Source organism: Syngnathus acus, chromosome 16 (assembly GCF_901709675.1).
Source record: "Syngnathus acus chromosome 16, fSynAcu1.2, whole genome shotgun sequence".
Taxonomy (NCBI): Eukaryota; Metazoa; Chordata; class Actinopteri; order Syngnathiformes; family Syngnathidae; genus Syngnathus; species Syngnathus acus.
In genome coordinates, this window is record NC_051101.1 from 9,542,845 (window position 1) to 9,561,325 (window position 18,481).

At 40.8% G+C, this 18,481-nt stretch overlaps 4 protein-coding genes across 5 annotated transcripts; 1 reads left to right on the forward strand and 3 right to left on the reverse strand.

Moving 5' to 3' along the window:
* Positions 1-199: 199 nt before the first annotated feature.
* On the reverse strand, positions 200-5,639 carry LOC119136272 (vicilin-like seed storage protein At2g18540; the record flags this gene model as incomplete). The annotated part of the gene is made up of 2 exons (XM_037274628.1): positions 5,390-5,639; positions 200-1,167 (listed from the first exon to the last, which is right to left on the reverse strand). A coding segment is annotated over exon 2 (960 nt), but the record flags the coding sequence as incomplete, so codon positions are not given.
* A 4,134-nt stretch (positions 5,640-9,773) lies between these two features.
* Positions 9,774-12,978, forward strand: LOC119136176 (potassium channel subfamily K member 5-like). 2 transcript variants are annotated; one of them, XM_037274478.1, is made up of 5 exons: positions 9,774-9,884; positions 10,609-10,720; positions 11,182-11,348; positions 11,421-11,589; positions 11,675-12,978. In XM_037274478.1, the coding sequence occupies exons 2-5, from the start codon at positions 10,666-10,668 to the stop codon at positions 12,367-12,369; spliced, it is 1,086 nt and encodes a 361-aa protein (XP_037130373.1). In that variant the 5' UTR covers positions 9,774-9,884; positions 10,609-10,665; the 3' UTR covers positions 12,370-12,978. The 2 variants fall into 2 exon arrangements, with proteins under 2 accessions (XP_037130373.1, XP_037130372.1); XM_037274477.1 differs by having other exon boundaries at positions 9,794-10,088.
* LOC119136211 (serum paraoxonase/arylesterase 2-like) lies at positions 12,915-15,470 on the reverse strand. Its single transcript, XM_037274538.1, has 9 exons — positions 15,261-15,470; positions 15,102-15,172; positions 14,978-15,033; positions 14,038-14,200; positions 13,819-13,945; positions 13,528-13,731; positions 13,380-13,461; positions 13,188-13,316; positions 12,915-13,100 (listed from the first exon to the last, which is right to left on the reverse strand). Exons 1-9 carry the CDS (start codon positions 15,335-15,337, stop codon positions 12,939-12,941), a joined length of 1,071 nt encoding a protein of 356 aa, XP_037130433.1. The 5' UTR covers positions 15,338-15,470; the 3' UTR covers positions 12,915-12,938.
* Positions 15,471-15,589: 119 nt separating this feature from the next.
* Positions 15,590-18,219, reverse strand: LOC119136212 (serum paraoxonase/arylesterase 2-like). The gene is made up of 9 exons (XM_037274539.1): positions 18,060-18,219; positions 17,913-17,983; positions 17,788-17,843; positions 17,473-17,635; positions 17,086-17,212; positions 16,723-16,923; positions 16,550-16,631; positions 16,283-16,411; positions 15,590-16,196 (listed from the first exon to the last, which is right to left on the reverse strand). The coding sequence occupies exons 1-9, from the start codon at positions 18,134-18,136 to the stop codon at positions 16,035-16,037; spliced, it is 1,068 nt and encodes a 355-aa protein (XP_037130434.1). The 5' UTR covers positions 18,137-18,219; the 3' UTR covers positions 15,590-16,034.
* Between the last annotated feature and the right edge of the window lie 262 nt (positions 18,220-18,481).

Here is an 18,481-nt window from a genome sequence, read left to right on the forward strand (position 1 = left end):
CTTTCTTTTTTGTCTCTTTCAATTTTTCCTCCTCCTTCTTTTTGGCCTCTTTCAATTTCTCTTCCTCCTTCCTTTTGGCCTCCTTGAGTTTTTCCTCCTCTTTCTTTTTGGCCTCTTTCAATTTTTCCTCCTCTTTCCTTTTAGCCTCCTTCAATTTTTCCTCTTCTTTCTTTTTTTTCTCCTCCTTTGCTTTTTCCTCCTCCTCCTTCTTTTTGGCCCTTTCCTCCTCCTTCTTCTTGGCTTTTTCTGCCTCCTTTGCCTTCTCCTCCTCTCTCTTTTTCTCCTTCTCCTCCTCCCTCTTCTTTGCCTTTTCTTCTTCCTCTGCTTTTTTCTTCGCTTTTTCTTCTTCCCTTTTCTTCACCTTCTCCTCTTTCTCCTTTTTCTTTGCTCCCTTTTTATCAACTTTTTCCTCCTCCTTTTCGGGCTCCGTTTCAGTGCATTTATCTTCGGTCCTCTTAACTTCTTTTGTTTCCAATTTTTCTTCTTCTATTTCCACAGCGTCCTCTACCTTTGCCTCTTCTTTGGGCTCCTCTATCCTCTCCTCCTCTTTCTTCTCGTCCTGCTCCTCTTCCTTTTTCTCCTCTGCGGTTTTCACTTTCTCCGCATCCCTCTCCTCAGTTTTCTTCTTGCTTTCTTTCTTTTTCTTCTTGCTACCTTTCTTCTCAAGTTTCTCCGGCTCAGTCTTCTTTTCCTCCTTTTGCGGTTTCTCTTCGCTCCGTTTGACCTCTTTCGAATCGGGTTCCTCCTCTAGGACAGCATTCTTCTCCTCAGCTTTCACTTTTTCTTCTTCTTTCTCTTCCTCCGCTTTCCCAGCCTGTTCTTCTTTGTCTTGCTTTTCCTCGCTGGCTTTCTCTGCCTCAAAGCCTTCTCCTTCTGAGCACTGCGAGCGGCGCTTAAGGAAAGAGGAAAAGAGACGAGAGAGGCCTTTGCCGGCAGAAGTTCTGGTGCGAGGTTTCAGCTGCTCCTCTTCAGGGGAGGAAGCCGCATCGGCGGAGGCGGCGGGCTCAGCGGCCTGTCCCTTCTTGCTGGACTGCTCGCCCTCCGGCTCTGATGCCGCTGCTTCTGGACTCTGCTTGTTCTCAGGTTCGGGTTCAGCGGCGCTAGCCTTCTGCTTGCCTTCAGTGTCCGCCTCGCTCACGGCACTGGCTTCTGTTGTCATGGTAGCCACTAGGATGGAGAAGAAGAAAGGAGTCAGAATTGTGGACAAGTCCCAGCGCTTTACTGAGTGACAGAGCGCAACACTGCTGCACTTGAAAGACAACAAACAAGATTAGGATCAATGAACTATAAGCTTGTGTGTCGTAAACATGCTTAATACTGTTTGGCAAACATATGAAAGAAATAGCAACTCTACAACAAGCTGTCAAGTACAGAAAATAACTTTTTGCTTTACTCGAAAATGTTGTTTCATAACTAATAATGGTGCCTATTTTGTCTCTTCACAGCATTCACACATTTAATTACTAACAACAATTTCAGCCACAGACAACATTGACAATACACACTCATGCAACCTGCAATGCACGCACATGCACAGAATCGGACAATAGCTGTCCTTGTTGGATGCTGTGTTCAATATCACAACCTCCGCCCTTACGGACTCATTAAATTTTACGGGCACAAAGACGCCATTCTACATTGTGCCTATTAGTATTTGGGCCAAAATTGCATACCAACCTGTGCAAAACAGCTTAATGATGGTCAAACACACAAAATGATAACCTACTGTATTGAATATCATGTTTTGATACAAAATACACAATTTAAATTCCCACATCAAAGCCTCATCAACTTGACCATTTTTATTGACTACACACAAAGCCCTGCGCTATTTAAAAAAAAAAAAGCCACATAATAATTATCCACTTATGGCAAAGCAGTTTCATGAACACAACTTTGTTGGGGTTAAGGAGAGGACAAATCTCACATATTTAGAAAGGTCTTACATGCCGATTAAAGCCTTTGACTGGCTGAAATAAACCACCAGCATTATGCAACCATGCAACCTCTCTTGGCTTGAGATCACTACAGTAGTGATCCACCTCGTCTGAACTTAGTCTTGCCTAATTGGTCACTAATGTTGCAGTGTTAATGTCCACCATATGAGTTCAAGTCCCCCACCCCAGCCTTGCCATAGGGGGGGAGGGGAGCTGCTTTGCAGACAGAGAGGCAGGCCGATCTTCCAGATGTACAGGGCCTCCCCAAAGGGTGTCCCACTATACCATGCATGCACCTCCCCATTGCAAATACACGAGAAGAGGGGGGGGGGGGTTGTGCACACACAACATACACACGCTAAAATCCTCTTTCGCCCTCCCATTGTTTGTGTCCAGTGACCAATAACTACACTGCACTCTATAACTAATCCTAACCACCCTTCCCCCCAAGAGACCCCCCATAGGCTTTTTCCCTAGGTCACCACACACACAAACGCACAGCTATGCATCAGTGCTCACAGCCTACTGGGTCTTTTAATGCTCTGTCATCTCAATTCTGATTGTCAGGAAGCAGACATGCTCTTAATGGACCAGCTGAGCTTGTGCCTGCTACCTCCTCCATTTTGAGTTGTCTATCTAACATCACAGCTTTAGGCCAGCTGAGCAGAGTGTGTCACTTGACTGATGGAGATCATTATATGAAGTGCAGGATTTTTTTTTTTTTTTTTTGCACAGTGGACCCCATGTAATAAATACACTGTAAAGAAAAGGGCTGCCCTCAATACTATATAATTAGTCTCTCTAATGAGTTAAATTATAAATGAAGTAGGCCACCCTCTTGCACCAGTGAGTTGAATTAATTCCCCGACTACTGTGAGCGAAATGTGTTGCGTTGAATGAAACATCCAGCATAATTTATTTATTCTTTTATTTCCTTGACCTCACTTGATTGCCATTTCCTGCCACTTTATTCAATTGGCCGCAAAAAAATATATATATTTTAAATTCAATCACATATGTCAGTGATGCTTCACAGCTGCTCTAACCTGGTGTGTAAATGTGAGATGAAGAGAGACAGGAGGTTTGAAGGAGGTATGGTATATAAATAGCTGTTTGTGCTCAAGATGCTTGGACTCATTAGTTAGCCTTTACTGACGAGCTCACATCTATTTATGTTCACGGCATTCTGCAGCGCATGGCACGCATGTCCAAATATACACACATGCATCCATGCTTGCCCCAACATGCAGATAATCCTAGCAATAAATGTTTATGTTTCTTTCTTGCAATCATCTACACATAAATAGATGATACAAGTCCTGAGTATACATTATCTTGTCGAGGTAATGTAAGGAAAGCATTTTACCTTACCACCAGGAGTAGGCTTAAGGAATTAGCAGGAGTTTAGAGTTAATCGGGGCCAAGTTACCAAGTGAGATTATCTCTGACTACCTGCCCTCCACTGGCCATCTCACTAACTATGTTTACATGGCGTCAATATTCAGAGGTTAAGGTCAGATTTGTATACAGCCATGCATGAACAGACAGTTACTAGTACTTGTGACAAATTGGAATACAATATCCACCCATCTAAATCACAAGGTATACAATAAGACATTATTGTATATTTTTTTTTTTCGACTACACTGCCTTTATTAAAGTGATTATTGCAAAATGTAGATCAGCCCGGCCAATAAGTGGTCTAGCCCGAGCCTCCATGCACTTGGACTAGCTGCCAGCTCATTGGGTGTGGGTATGCAGCTTGAGTCTGTGTGGGTGTGCAATGGACATGAGCTAGTGAAGACGATCAGCTGTGCTGATTCATGGTTTTTCAAGGAGCGCCGCTCATTTAACCAAAAAACAAAACAAAAAAAAATCAGGAGAATTCAGCTCAAAGTTTATATTAGCTATGTAAACACGACATTAATTTGTAAAGAGACAACTAAGTGGACAATAAAACTTGTGAATATCAAGGTCATTCTAAGACACTGATGCCTTTTTTAAGTCAAGTACACAGTTACAGAGGTTTATTTCAGTGTTAATGTATCTAAAGCCACTACCCAATGAATCGATACACACAGATGGCAAGAGCTGCTGATAGTGTAACATGAACCATCATGGGAAATGAATGAAGTAGCCTGATTGATTTAGTCTGCTCATCCTGTAAGTGATTCCAAAATCATTCCCAACACCGACTCAGCCCAAGCCAAGTTGCAAAAATGGTGTGCAATCGAACAAAGTGAGGACAAAGGCTTCCAAACATTAAATAATTAATCCAGATGCATTTCACTAAATATAGTCAAACAAAAAAATATACCGTAATCATCAACCTTGTGCAGAATGTATCCACTTTGAATACGATATTAAAAAGCGAGGAAATTCCTCAGTCATTCAAAAAGACCGTGCATGTGGAGTTTGTTTATTTAGCACAAACACAGTTGTCGACTAACTGCCCAAACGCATCATAACTCCCAAAAGAGGATTAACAGCATCAAGCTCCTATGGGACCTCAATAACCTCACTCTCACACAGCAAAGACACAAACATCCACAAGCATCACTTACATGCTCTCAACACTGCTGATTCAGCACTATAGTGATGACCCCGAGGTAATAGCGTGCCATCATTGTTATATCTTAACCTCGCTCTTTCTTATTGCTACCGGGTGCACCACATGAACCCTCGGCTGCATCTGCCTCATCCTGCACACGTGATATTTGCGGCTTCATGAGAGATTATCTGTCTATATTTATCCACCAGTATCATCAATAGACATGAGGCTTATTGCACCTTTGTTGGTCAAGTGTGTTAGGCAATATATTATGCGCCAAGTGAGTGTGGGGTATTAACGCAGCTCCCCTCTTGGGGTGAAAGCAAGTCAAGTAGAAAATTGAATTCAATAGTAGAGGTATTTTGAAGAACAACTGCACCGTTATGTAAGATAAAAGGACGGCAAATCACGCAGCAATAGTTAATAGTTTAACTGAGAAAATGTTTTTTCCCCCGTTTAGGGAATTATTCATTCAAATTTAATAAATCTTAAAGAATTGCATTCAATGTAATTGCTATGAAATAAAATGCACGGCAAAAATTGCATGCGCGTTTCAACCGAGTGCGCCCCCAGCCATGTTTACCCATCCAACTCACATGAAGAGATACCACGACTACTTTTCATTTGTGCTTTCCTCTAATGCTATTTTCTTTTCGGAAAAAAACCCTATTCATTCATAAATTGTTAAGAAAAAAACGTTTGGACGCTATATTGTAATAAAACACATAGCGGATTTTTGGGGGAACTTTTACCGCAAATAAAGCGCCGATATGAGCGATCTGTGCCGCACCACTGTGCGGCGGCTATTTAAAAAAAAATCCGAATACGAAAATGGCGCCGAATGTGCGGCAAAACAAAATAAACATCAAACCCTGAGCGTCATCGGGACCTTCGGACTCACCTACTGCGGGTTGCGCATCAATAGGGAAGAGCAAAGAAGAAGTCAAAATATGCAAAATCCCGTATTCTGCACGTTCAGTTAAGGAACAATGTTGCGGCGCCACACATGCTTTGTTGTGCTGGAGGTGTCCGATGCTCGTAAAGGGGCGGAGCTTATCCGAGGCTTGGACCCGACTCGGCACCCAGAAAGCACGGCTCCAGCACACATGCAAGGTGCACACCGACTTAATAGACGCTGTTTCAAACGGGATATAATAGAAGCATCAACATTTAAGATATATTTCAATTGCCCACTAATCTTTAACTATCCATCTCTTCATGTATCTATTTTTCCATGTATCCATCCAGACCTTCTGCTGGGAAAGGTCAAATGAGGGTACTTTTTTAAAACTTACTGTTTTTCCTTTATTTAAACACATTTTGCAATTCTGCACATCCATTTTGATAGTACTTATCCTTATTAGGGTCACGTGTCTGCTGGAGCCTATTCAAACTCGGAGCAAGAGACGGGGCAGACAGTGGACTGGTCGCTAGCCAATCACAAAAGCACAAATAGTGAAACAAAAATTCACACCTTTTTACAACTCAGATCAAACTCAAGTCTTGGCCTCACCAAGTATTGCACAAAAAGATAAAAAACAAAGCAACCCTAATCCAATCTTCTAAAATTGCATTAATAACAATTCAAAAGAGTTCATGGTTCTTCCGCTTTTTAGTAAGCTAAAGCTGTGTGCTATCTTTTTCTAACAAAGTTAAACTTACCAAATATGACTCGTTACTTTACCAACAATCACAAAGGCAATACCAGACTAATTATTTAGACACGCTCATCCCTACGGCAGTTACGCATAATACCGACATTAAGTTTCGAGTCCGACCCATCTATCTGAATTTCAAAAACAAACAAACACATTCATACTTCAAGCTGTCTTAATGGAGCCCACCCATCTGCCTGACCCCATTTGGGCCATGCGGCTGATAGGCGGCGGGCGGGTGGGAAGGGGGTCAGTGAAGGGGTTCATTATTCCCTCTCAGACACCATCACCTTTGTCTCACAGACAAGTTCACGTGGTATACCCAGCAGTTAGCTATTCAAACAAAGATCTTACCAGTAAAGAGGTGATTCTGCTTATCCAATAAATCCAAAACGGCCGGTTTACAGAGGAAACACCCTAAAATAAATACCTCCAACACAGCAAAAGTCACTTTTCTTCCTTGTAGACTTTAGTCAAAAGAGCAAAGTGACACAACATCAGGGCATTGGTTGTAAGTGCTGTTAAACATTGACCAATGTATTCCCGGAAGCGACCCGACTAGTGCTGCCCCGATACAGAAGGAAAGGCAGTACTTAGTTTATTGGTTCTATTCATCCCGCTTGGATGTGTCCTGGTCTGAGAGCGAAAAAAAAAAAAGGGTGTATGAAGGAGTGGTGCCGCAGCTCAGTTGCTTAGGAGACTGTCATGCGCTGGTGCAAGAAGCAGGTGTTGTGCTGGACCCAAGAGAGCCACGGCAGACACAACCAGGAGGGGAGGAGCAGACCTACAATCCCCTGAGACCACGCCAGACTGGAACCACAGACTCACTCCCACTCAAGCTCCGGACACACCCTAAAGGAGTGACGCTTTCTCAAGAAAAAAAACAAAAAACGTACATGTATGATGATGCAGAGCATCGTTCATCTCCGGCAGAGTGCACAGCGGTGGGGGGTTGGGGAGAGGACGATGTTTTGGAACATCTTTATCCCTCTCTGGCTCAGTCACTGGATGATTACGTAATAAAGTCCCACACTGTATCCACCCAAATCATTGACTATTAGTGAAGCATCTGGGCGCACATCATAGGGTAGTAGCCTCACGCATCTTACGTAAAGCTACACGCCGCCAGGAAAATGTTGCAAAATATGACTCTTGAGTGCACGCACGGAAGCTCGGTTGTCGTGGTTTTTGTTTGTGCTCCCGCCCTGAGCTTAGTGGAGCACTAATGGGATGGCAACTGGACATCAATATTCATGACGAGGCACTGTTATATCATGAAGAATTCATAAAGCAAGAATGTTGCTGCCCCACTGTAAAAGCAGTCATCTTTTGCTTTGGCTTGTGTAGATGAATTTAGATCAAGCACCGTTTTTCAAGAAATAATATTTACTGTAAATTGCAGTCACAAGAACTCATCTAACTTAAGTGCCCTCTTTTAAAAAACAAAAAAAGTAGCTGTAAATATTATTCCATAGCGCAATGAGATCTTTCTGATATGTATCATTAAAAAATCTCGTACGGATATTATTGTTTGGTCTGTTTTGTATTTTAAATCAACAACTCTGCACTGGCCAAACAGATGATGGCCATTTGAGTGCATCATCCTGTTTGAATTCTACTGGCTTGTGCTAGTGTGTGCTGCCACCTAGTGGAGAAACGAATGAGCACACTTAATAATGCAGGAGTTCAGTCACTATGTATTTGCACACTATATATAATTATTTATATATATATATGTATATATATACTATATATATATTTAGTGACATTAAAAAAATGTATTAGCACAGTGGTTAGCAAATCTGCCTCACAGTTCTGAGGTTCAAACTCTCATTGAAAAGTCTGAATTGTCCATTAGTGTAAATGTGAGTGTGAATTGTTGTTTGTGTACAGCATAAGTCAGTGAAGTGTGGTTGTCTTTAAATGAAAAGACAACATAATGTTTTTTTTTTAAAAAACAAAAAAACAGGCAATAGTGAAGGAATCCCGCCATTTCCTGGCTACCTTGGAAGGCATTTCGAAAGCATCTGTTCTCATAAGATAAAGATGTGTTTGCGTGCACAGGCCTCGGGGTGATTGGGTGACCCGACCCCACCCCTCCCTCCAAAAATTGAAGAAATGCCACACGATAGCTGTTGCACAAAATTACGATGCCCTTACTTATAACCCTGTGTTAAATTACTTGATATATGCAACACACAAGCAGTATCCAATTTTTACAATATTTTAAAAGGTTAAAAGGACATGGATACTCACATGATCATGTCAACGTCCATGAAAGTGCGTGCACATGAAAAACAAAAAAGAAAACTGTCAATTGAGCAAAAACAGAGTAAAGGCATCACAATGTGTATTAGGTAAATACTATTGAGAGTCAAAAGTTGGCAAGCAGCAAACAATAAAATAAATAAATATGATACATATCAGTACAAAACAACAAATCTGAAGCAACATAAAATTTCAAAAATTCTTGACTAAAGAAGTGTTGCTATACCTTCAGAAAAAGAAAATAAATATTACCCCAAGTAGTTAAGGTTGGATTATTTACAATAATAACTGAAACAGAAAAATAGATGTGCACTCTGTAAATCATTAGCACCCATAATAATGTTTAAAAGTATTCAAACAATATTAATAATATGAGTTTATCTAATGAGCGCTATGGGTTAGTCATCGGTGGTGCTCAGCGTGACGCACAACGTCTTGGAGTCAACAGCCGAGTCCAACCACAAGGATGAGAAATTTCAATTGCAAAAATCGCAACCTTCAGCCTGTGCCTAATAAAATATTTCTTACCTGAGCAATGACATGTTTGGATGATATGTTAGCGCCATCTTTAGTGGAGGAGCCTTTAGTTCCGGTGTTTCCCTCTCCAGGAGGAGTCAGTCGAGCGGGTTTCCACGGGGGCGGTGACGCAGCAGCAATGACCAAGCAAAACCGTCGACCTGAAGGGTGGAGTTAAGGACTGTAGACTAACAAACACTCATGCACAACTCTTGCTCTGTTTTATCCATTTAAACGCCTTGTGGGGTCTCCACATCGTAAATATATCATTTTGTTTCCAATAAACTAATGATCATTAGTCTGCGTTAATGCGCAAGGTGCTGCGCATCCGCAGTTGACGGGGGAAAAAAGTACAATTGTCAGCAGGCTGCACACAGGAAATTATTGGTTAAATTAGAATTATGTATCAGAATTATGTATATATATATTAATATTTGTTTTACATATTTTTAAAGTTTATTTTTACATTACAGTCTGGTACCACCCCACTTAGATTAATGTTACACTAAAAGATGATTGCTGTCGCTGCTTCTGAGTCGTTGCAAATGAAGATAAGGGCAACTGTCACTCGCATGAACGGTCCAATATGGTCAAGTTTGTGCAACGCTCACTGCACTGTAAAAAAAAAAAAAAAAAAAAGAGAGATTGTACAAACACGATAAACAACACATTGTATTGTTTTTGTTCCTCCACCCTCAACACCGCCTCTGAGCGACAATCGATCCCACGCTGCCCGCACACAATAATAATAATAATAATAATAATAATACATTTAGTTAAGTTAGGAGAGTGTACCCCTTTTCACCTGCAGCCATCCAGGTACGTGTTGATGACGTATTCAGGTGACCAAACAGGGAGGTGCGTGTATGCAAGCGCGCGCCCGGAAGTTTTTTTTTCTTCTTTTCGCCAGGAAGAAAGTTGAAAGGGGAATGAGAGACGACGCTGCCGAATGGGGCAGTAAGTTATTTCTTAAATATGACTGACCAGGGCCCCCTTTTAACATCGTGCATCATATTCTATTTGTCCATTGGGGCTGCGATATTTCAAATTCTTGAAGAGCCAAACTGGGAATTGGCAAGGAGCAAATATGTTCTTCAAAAGGAACAAATTTTGAAGAAGTACCCCTGCCTTAGGAAAGAGGATCTGGATGAAATTCTTGAGGTAGTTATGGACTTTATTTGCTATACAAATTGACATAGAGCAACAATGCGTGGGTTTAACGATGTAATTAAATAGGAAACGCACTCCATATGTTCATTGAGTTTAACCAGGCAGTTCTGCCGTCTCATTCAAATGCGCATTATATTTCCCCCACTCTAAAAAGCTCATTTTGTCATCCATTTGTTTCTCTAGGAAGTAAAAGCAGAGGGGATATTTATAATATTGTACACACGGGTAGTAAGCGTGAACCTACACGTCCCATTCAAATTGGAATGTTAGCACAAGGTGTGTCTTGTCTGGCTCAACAAGTGTTGTTATTTGTTATAATCTCACGCGACGTTTTTATTTGCGTGTAACTGTATTTTATTCAAGTAACCTTGCACATCTAATGGAATCCAATGCAAGACCACAGATTCGGCCTTTACAAATATGTTCAAACTTTGAGAGGAATTGAATTAACAACGTACCTGTAAAAAAAAAATGGAAAATTGATTATGTCTGTTAATAATTCATCTTCCAGGTCGTGTCAGAGGCTGCGGGCCAAGGTGTGATCATCACTGGGGACAAACATCACACCATGTGGGACTGGGGGAATTCCGTCATCTTTGCTGCCACTATTGTCACAACAATAGGTTTGTGTGTTGGTTATTACATCTTAAAACGCCCCTAAGCTTGAATATGTCACTGGGAAAAAAAAAAAAAGACACAGCATGCACAGCAAATAGAACGTTTCTTTTTAGTCGCAGTGACATTATTTATTGATTCATTAAAGCATGGCACCAAAAAATGTAAAAAAAAAAAGTAAGACTGTGGGCTAACTTGCTTGTCTAAAATGATGTAACTTACATATGGGCGTGAGATTTTTTACAACAATATGGAAAGCAGTTGTCCACATCGCACGTTGGTGCAAAACTATGTTCGGGCCAAATATACCATCCGGTAAGTAGGTAGCAACATCACGTCCGTGTGAAGATCCCAAAAGACACTGCAATAGGTCAAGCCCAGTCATTAATTAGCGGGGGTGTCAATAATTTTGCAACTGGAAAATTTAATCCAGTTAAATTCCCATTTGTGTTGTTGATGTATTCCATAGGTTATGGTAATGTCGCCCCAAAGACTAATGGAGGTCGAATCTTTTGCATCCTGTATGGTCTGTGTGGCATCCCGCTGTGTCTGGTGTGGATCAGTAAGCTGGGTTCGTTTTTTGGAGACCGGGCTAAACGTCTGTCCCAGATTCTCATCCGCAAAAACATGCCAGTGGTAAGATGTAATTTGGATATTAAGTGGCATAAAGTTACAGAATCACATCAAAGATTTTTTTTTTTTTTTCAGAAACGTGTTCAGCTCATCTGCACCATTATTTTCTTGTTATGGGGGCTCTTCGTGCACTTGGTGATCCCTCCGCTTATTTTCATGTCCTTGGAAGGATGGAGTTATTTGGAAGGCCTCTATTTTTCTTTCATCACCCTCACAACTGTCGGCTTCGGAGATTACGTGGCAGGTTGACTTCAGATCATCATTAATTTCTCATTGTTGTGCGTTTACAATTATTTGAATTTACCACACATACATTTGGTTCCTTTCAGGTGTGAATCCAAATATTGAATACCCGAGGCTGTACAGAGTTTTTGCGGAGCTATGGATCTACATGGGACTGGCGTGGCTGTCTCTGTTCTTCAGCTGGAACGTAAACATGGTCGTGGAGGCTCACAAGGTGCTGAAGAAAAGACGACACAAACGCCGACCCTTCCTCGACCGCGAACCGGAGTCCGAAAAAAACACGCCCGCGTCGGGCGACAGGCCGACCGTCGTTGATATTTTTAGCTTCTTATCGGATAAGGGAGAAGACTACAGCACGGTCATCAAGGAAATTGGCGAAAGCGAAAAACCAAATTCCGCTGCCCTTTTCAATCGCTCCAAAAGCTGCAGCGACATTGTGACCACCACCATCGAGACGCTGGATCACTCGCCGCGACACAGATATTTGTTGAGCATCAGCGAAGTGTTCATCAACCCAACGAATGACGGTTGCCAAGCCAGAGAGAGTCAATCTGTTAACCAAGAAACTTCCACGACAAAAGAACCGGCCGAGCAATCGGAAACCGATGAGACGTTAGATGAAGTTCAAGATTCACCAAACCATGACATTATACTATTTACTGTGCCAGCCTCAGGAAGCACACAAGAAGAAATTACACAGCCAAGTGATGGTTTGCCTCGGTTTATAATATCAAAAGTAGAAGAAGAAGACACTTTACTTAATAAGGATGAAAAGGGCTAAAGATACAAATTGTACTGCATGTTTTGGAGAAATAATCCAGCGTATGTGCCAAAGAGATGATGTTCAATTGGACATAATCTCTGCTTTGGTTCATTCCAACAGAATTTAAAGGAGTTGAAGTCAGGGCTCCAATTTTTCTACACCACACTGATGAATGTTGTATGTTTATCTTCTGTTACATTTCATTGCCAAGTGATACTCAGGAATTTATTTGTAATGTGTTTTACAATTGGTGTAATTTATTTGCTGTTATTGTTGTCTACCTATTACAATCAATGTACATTAATTTGAGTGTTAATTTAGTTTTTTTGTTTGTTTTTGTGATTGTATCATTATGGTAAAAGCGTGTTGTTACAGCTGTTGTGAAATGCACTATTAATTTTTTAATTTAATTTTTTTTTTGTATTGTATTGCATTATGATTTGCTCCAAAATGTGTTTTTGTATCTCAGGCTAATCTGCATGAAGTTCTATCAACATACATTTTTACAGGAAGACGAAAATTAAAAAATGTTTGTCTCATTATAAAATTATTTTTCAAGTCTGTTTTTTTTAAAGGCAATTTCCTCCCTAATCTAAATCACAGCATAAAGCTTTATGAAACACTGTTCCAATGATCAGTTTCCCTCCATAGATCGCAGCGACAGATGAGCCCATAATCACGTGACCATCATCGGCATACACTTGAGTCACTACTGGCACGTCTGAGTGAATGTTCTGGATGCGGATAACCTAGACGACACAGCATCATGAAATAATTCAATGTGGATGCCAACATGTCACAACTGAGCCAAATGGAAAAAATGTGAAGAGACAAACCTCTGATCCAGGTGGATTTTTAGGGTCAAAGTGGAAAATTCGCATTAGGTTGACGTGACAGCCTAACCACAGGTCACCTGTTTTTGGGTCAACTTCAATGTTGTCACACAGTGAACCCAAAGCCAGGGACTGGTGGAAATAGAGGAGAAAAAAGTCAGATATAATCTAACATTTTTTTAAATTTACATTTACCTTCAAAAAGGCTAACGCATTATCTTCTTTCCGCTCAAACACGTGCAGATTATGGCCCAGAATATCCATCACATAAATATGCCTGTCAAAAAAAAATACAAGTAGATATTCTTATCTCAATTGCGCAACTCTTAAAGAACTCACCAACCTTTTGTCGGGTGAAATGTTGATTCCATTGGCAAAGTAATAGCCCACAGAGACCACTTTGACCATGTCTGTACTGTAGTACACAACGTTAGACAAAGGTTGACCCAGAAGAGGCTCCATGATAGTTTTCAGAAGTTCATCTGAAAAATAGTGATCATTGGTGGCATAGAATCGATCCAACCCCAAAGCCACGATATCATTTACACTAGAAAGAAGAGAAGAACAAATAAGTTTCTGGCTATAAGTGATATTTTTTAGATTATTCTAAAAATGAAAAGTTGCCTTAGAATACCTGTGAAGGAGTTTATGTTTGAAGGTCTTAAGATGCAGCAGGGAGAATCCTTTCTCCACAAATTCAAACAACTCGACTTGGCTTTTGTGGTGAGGATGATTCACAACAAACAAGTACACTGTGCCATCTGAAAATGATTGGGCAGTGATTTCAATGCTCCTCAAATAATTAAATTGACAGGCCTAAAAGTCGATCATCTCCAAATAGGACTGCTCATACTGGTTGGTTCTGTGTAGACACTGATGCCATGAGGGTTGAACGTCTCCAGGTCAAAGTTCTTCGATATGGGCAGCTCCACTGGTTCCATGTCCGACTCCTTCAGATCCAGGAGGAAGATCTTACCGGGAGCATCAGAAGATGGAACTCCGGGGTAATTTAAACCCTAGAAAATCCAAAAATGTACAAAGAGACATCATTTGTTTATCTCTAGGAGCTCTGTGCTGGTGTCAAAATTGAATCAAGAGCTTCTGGATTTTATTTGGTGGATTCATTACCTTTCTTCTTCTGCAAACAGACTAGGTCTTCAATTTTCTTTTTAAAGAACTAAGGGGCAGTGCAAGGTAGGTGGAAACATTACAGGGTCCCGACTTGACAACAGCAGGCCACTGTGTTATCTACGGAGCTTTGCATCAGGAACGGTTCAAATAAGGGCAATGACTTGCGGTCTCATCGAGTTGTGTCCACTGTAGGTTTTTGGATTCTGTGAGGGTTGGTTGAGGCCATCCTGTCAGTCTGTGTGACTGCAAACTTCGATTTTAGTTGTGAGCCTGCTTTATAGTCGACAACAAGTGTAGTCTTTTTTTTTTTACAGCATGTACAACCTGAAAAAAAAAAGGCTTGGCCCTTCAATAATATTCAAGATATAGTAAAAAAAATGAAAAAACAAAAAAAAAATCTCACTGTGGTCTACTGACCAGAATCTTTTCAAGACTGGATCCAACCAAAAATATTGCTGTCTTCAACCATAGCTTGCATTCCAGAGGATGAGGACCAGCTTTAGGTCATGTACGGAAACGCGTAAAATGTATCTTTTATTTTGAAATAACAGTTTATGCCGTTCAATCATTAGGAGAACTGTTAAACCCAAACACAAAAGACAAATATGATCATGGTAAGAACATGTCTAGCAAGAGGTGATCATTGGACCAATTCAACTTACAGTGCTGATAAAAGCGAGTCCGTCTCCAAAGACCGTTATATCCTCTGAACCATTATCTGTATAAAAAATAAAAATAAATCACTATTTAATTGTATTTGGAATAAAATATTTCACTTGCTCTTACTCAGATTCTTCAGCAGTACACAGTTAGGTAGGTGATTCTTGACAGGCTCTCGGGACGCCAGATACATTTTTCTGCAATGTTAGTGACGGCACAGAAGTGTAGAAAAACGCAAATATAAAGCAGGCTATACTTCAAAAGTGAATGCTGGTGCTTGCTTACCTCACATTGACCATCCTCTCGCCAAGCAGCATGTAAAACAATGTCACAGCCACTGAGAGCAAGCCCAGTGTTTCCATGTTTTAACAGCACAGCACACTGTACAGAGGACAGCTAAATTTCGGAATAAATAGCTTACTCAGCTAACCCGAATCTGAAAGAGAGAGAGTAAATAAACAGGGGAATGGATGACCCCTCGTTTATCTGCCTGCTGCTCAAGCTCAATATAATTGCTGTAGAACGTACGCAAGGGATTTCAATCTTTGGTCTGTCCCAAAGTTTGGTTATGCCTCCAGAGTAACACAAGTAAACCACATCAAATGATCAAAAAGTGGATTTTAAAATGTTTTTATTTGAGTGCATGCTTTTGGTTTTACAGCACAAAATTTGATCTAATATATTCTTAGTGTTTTAACATAAAAACTGTGTAAGCACATTTATCGATCTGATCATAGGTCAATTTTGTACTTGTGGTTGCCGGAATCTATTCGAGAAGAATTTGGGCGAGATGAACTAGTTGCCCAACCCACAGCAAAAAAAAAAAAAAAAATCTTCCGCGGCTTTTAAAAACTTTACACACTACAAACACAGTAATATTGCATTATCATTACTATCTTCCAATAAAATATTCACAGAGCCATTCATATTTTCCACAATTCACCATCACCAAAAAACATCTTCTTTCCTATAAGTGCATTTTTTTTTCATACAGTGGCAAAAACTACTCTTATTCATATCGTGTTCCCTGCTGTTTTGTAAGATGACATCACCGTCCGTCTATTCCAAATCACAACATATGGCCTTGTGAAAAATTGATCCAATGAGCACTTTGTCTCCATAGGTCGTAGCGACAGATGAGCCCATAATCATGTGACCATCATCAGCAAACATCTGCTTCACCGAGGGCTCTTCTGAATGAATGTTTTGGATGCGGATCACCTGGACGACACAACACCGTAAGAGACATAATGAATTGCAAAACTGCACAACAGTTGGTTGGCATGGCTGGTGTGCTTTTTGCATACCTCCGATCCAGCCGGATCGTTAGGGTCCACGTTCAAAGCTTTCCATCCGTTGGGGTGGCAGCCTAGCCACAGGTCACCTGTTATTGGGTCGACTTCAATGTTGTCACACAGTGAACCCACATCTATAGCCTGGTGACACCGTAAGACTAAATTAAATTAGGAGCTTTGTCTGCATGATTGGCATAATGTGAAATACTTTTGTATAGCTATAATTAACATCAAGAATCATTTTAAATGAGATTTTTTTTGTGTTCAGAAATGATTTACCTTCACAAAGGCCAGTCCATTGTCTTCTTTCCTTTCCAACACATGCACTTTATGGTCAAGTACATCCATCACATATACGTGCCTATTCATGACAACAAATGATTAATTTGTGACGTTTTTTTTTCAAGACTACCATAAAAAAAAGATGCAAAACCCCTGAAGAGGCCGCCAACCTTTCGTCCGGTGAGACGTTAATGCCGTTTGCCATGTAATATCCCTGAGAGACAATTTTGACTATGTCCTCACTGTAATACACAACGTTAGTCCAAGGTTGAGCTAGGAGAAACTCCAGAGCTTTAAGGCATTGATTGGAAAAATAGTGATCATTAGTGGCATAGAAATGATCCTTTCCCAAAGCCACAATATCATTGACACTGGAAAAACAGAGAGGGAAAAAAAGAATAGCATTAGAAATCTACAAAATATTTCACATCATTTAAAATATGACCGTCAGCGTCCGAGTGAAATGAAATAAATCGGCCTCATGTTAAAAAAATAAAGACTGCTTCATCACTGTGTCCCCCTGAGAAGCGCACCTATGAAGAAGATCATGTTTGAAGGTCTTCAGATGCATCAGCGATAATTCCTCCTCGACAAATTTAAACAACTCCACTTGGCTATTTTGGTCAGGATGGCTGACGACGAAAAGGTACACCACTTCTTCTGAAAAACAACAGTATTGTGTTAAAAGGAACAGATTTAGCAGAACATGAATACAACACAGAGCATTGTTGGAACAAGCTGTGATATTTAAAGCAAGCTTGGTTATTAAAACAAACACACCCAAGGGTAAGGTTTTGCACATTCTTGGATAACTAACAGGTTTGTATGCATGCTTAGTGTACAACTCTCATACCAAGTGGTTCTGGGGTGGAAAAAAACATCACTCAACAATCTTGAATTCAACCCAGGACTACTCATACCTGTTGGGTCAATGTAGACACTGATGCCATGAGGGTTAAATGTTTCCAGGTCAAAGTTCCTCGCCATGCGCAGTTCTATCGGCCTCAACGGGGAGTCTTTCAGATCAAGGAAGAAGATCTTGCCCGGAGCATCAGAAGAGGGCACACCAGGGTACTTGAGACCCTTTAAAGAAGAGGAAAAAATGATGATGGACTTGTGATCTGGACACTATTGGTCAGTCGGAGGAACTTTAAACAAAACCATAGATCCAGTTTCTTATCATTGTTCTACTTTGTAGCCTAACTTCAGAACATTATAAAGTGATGCAAACTTACTGTGCTGACAAAGGCGAATCCATCCCCAAAAACTGTGATGTCCTCTGAACCGTCATCTGCGAGAAGATTATGTTGAACAATTTATCCCTAGTGAATAATAACAATGTCGAGGTGAGATGACTTACTCAGATTCTTCAGTGGAGCACAATTGGGGAGATGATTCTTGACCAGCTCACGTGAAGCAAGGGCCCTCTTCCTTTTGTTTACGAATGAAAAGTTAGGAACGCGCACATAATTAGAATGAATGGAATTCCAGGGGGAATATCGTTTACCTTAAGTTGACTATCCGCTCCCCGAGCAGCACAGATAACGCCGCAACAAAAAGTGCGACGAGGCCACATTTGCCCATGTTGAGGACTTGCAGCCGATTTAGCAAAATGCTGCAAACTTGAGCAACTTTTCGACGCACCACTGCAAGCAGGCAAGGGGCGTGCCGGGGTGACTCTGATTTGAGAGATGCATTCAATGTCTGCTTAGGGGCAAAGGCTTACGACGCGGAATAATATGTTGGCATGTTTAATTGCATTTTATATTCTTAAATAGCGGTGAATATTTAGAGTAAATTGTTGCATTTTGCCTCAAAGTGCCATCGCCACTCAACTGCCTCTATAATGCTTGAATATGCAATATATTATTTCCTACTCATTATAAGTACTTGAATGCAGCATGGTGTCCTACAGGAAAGCGAAAACGC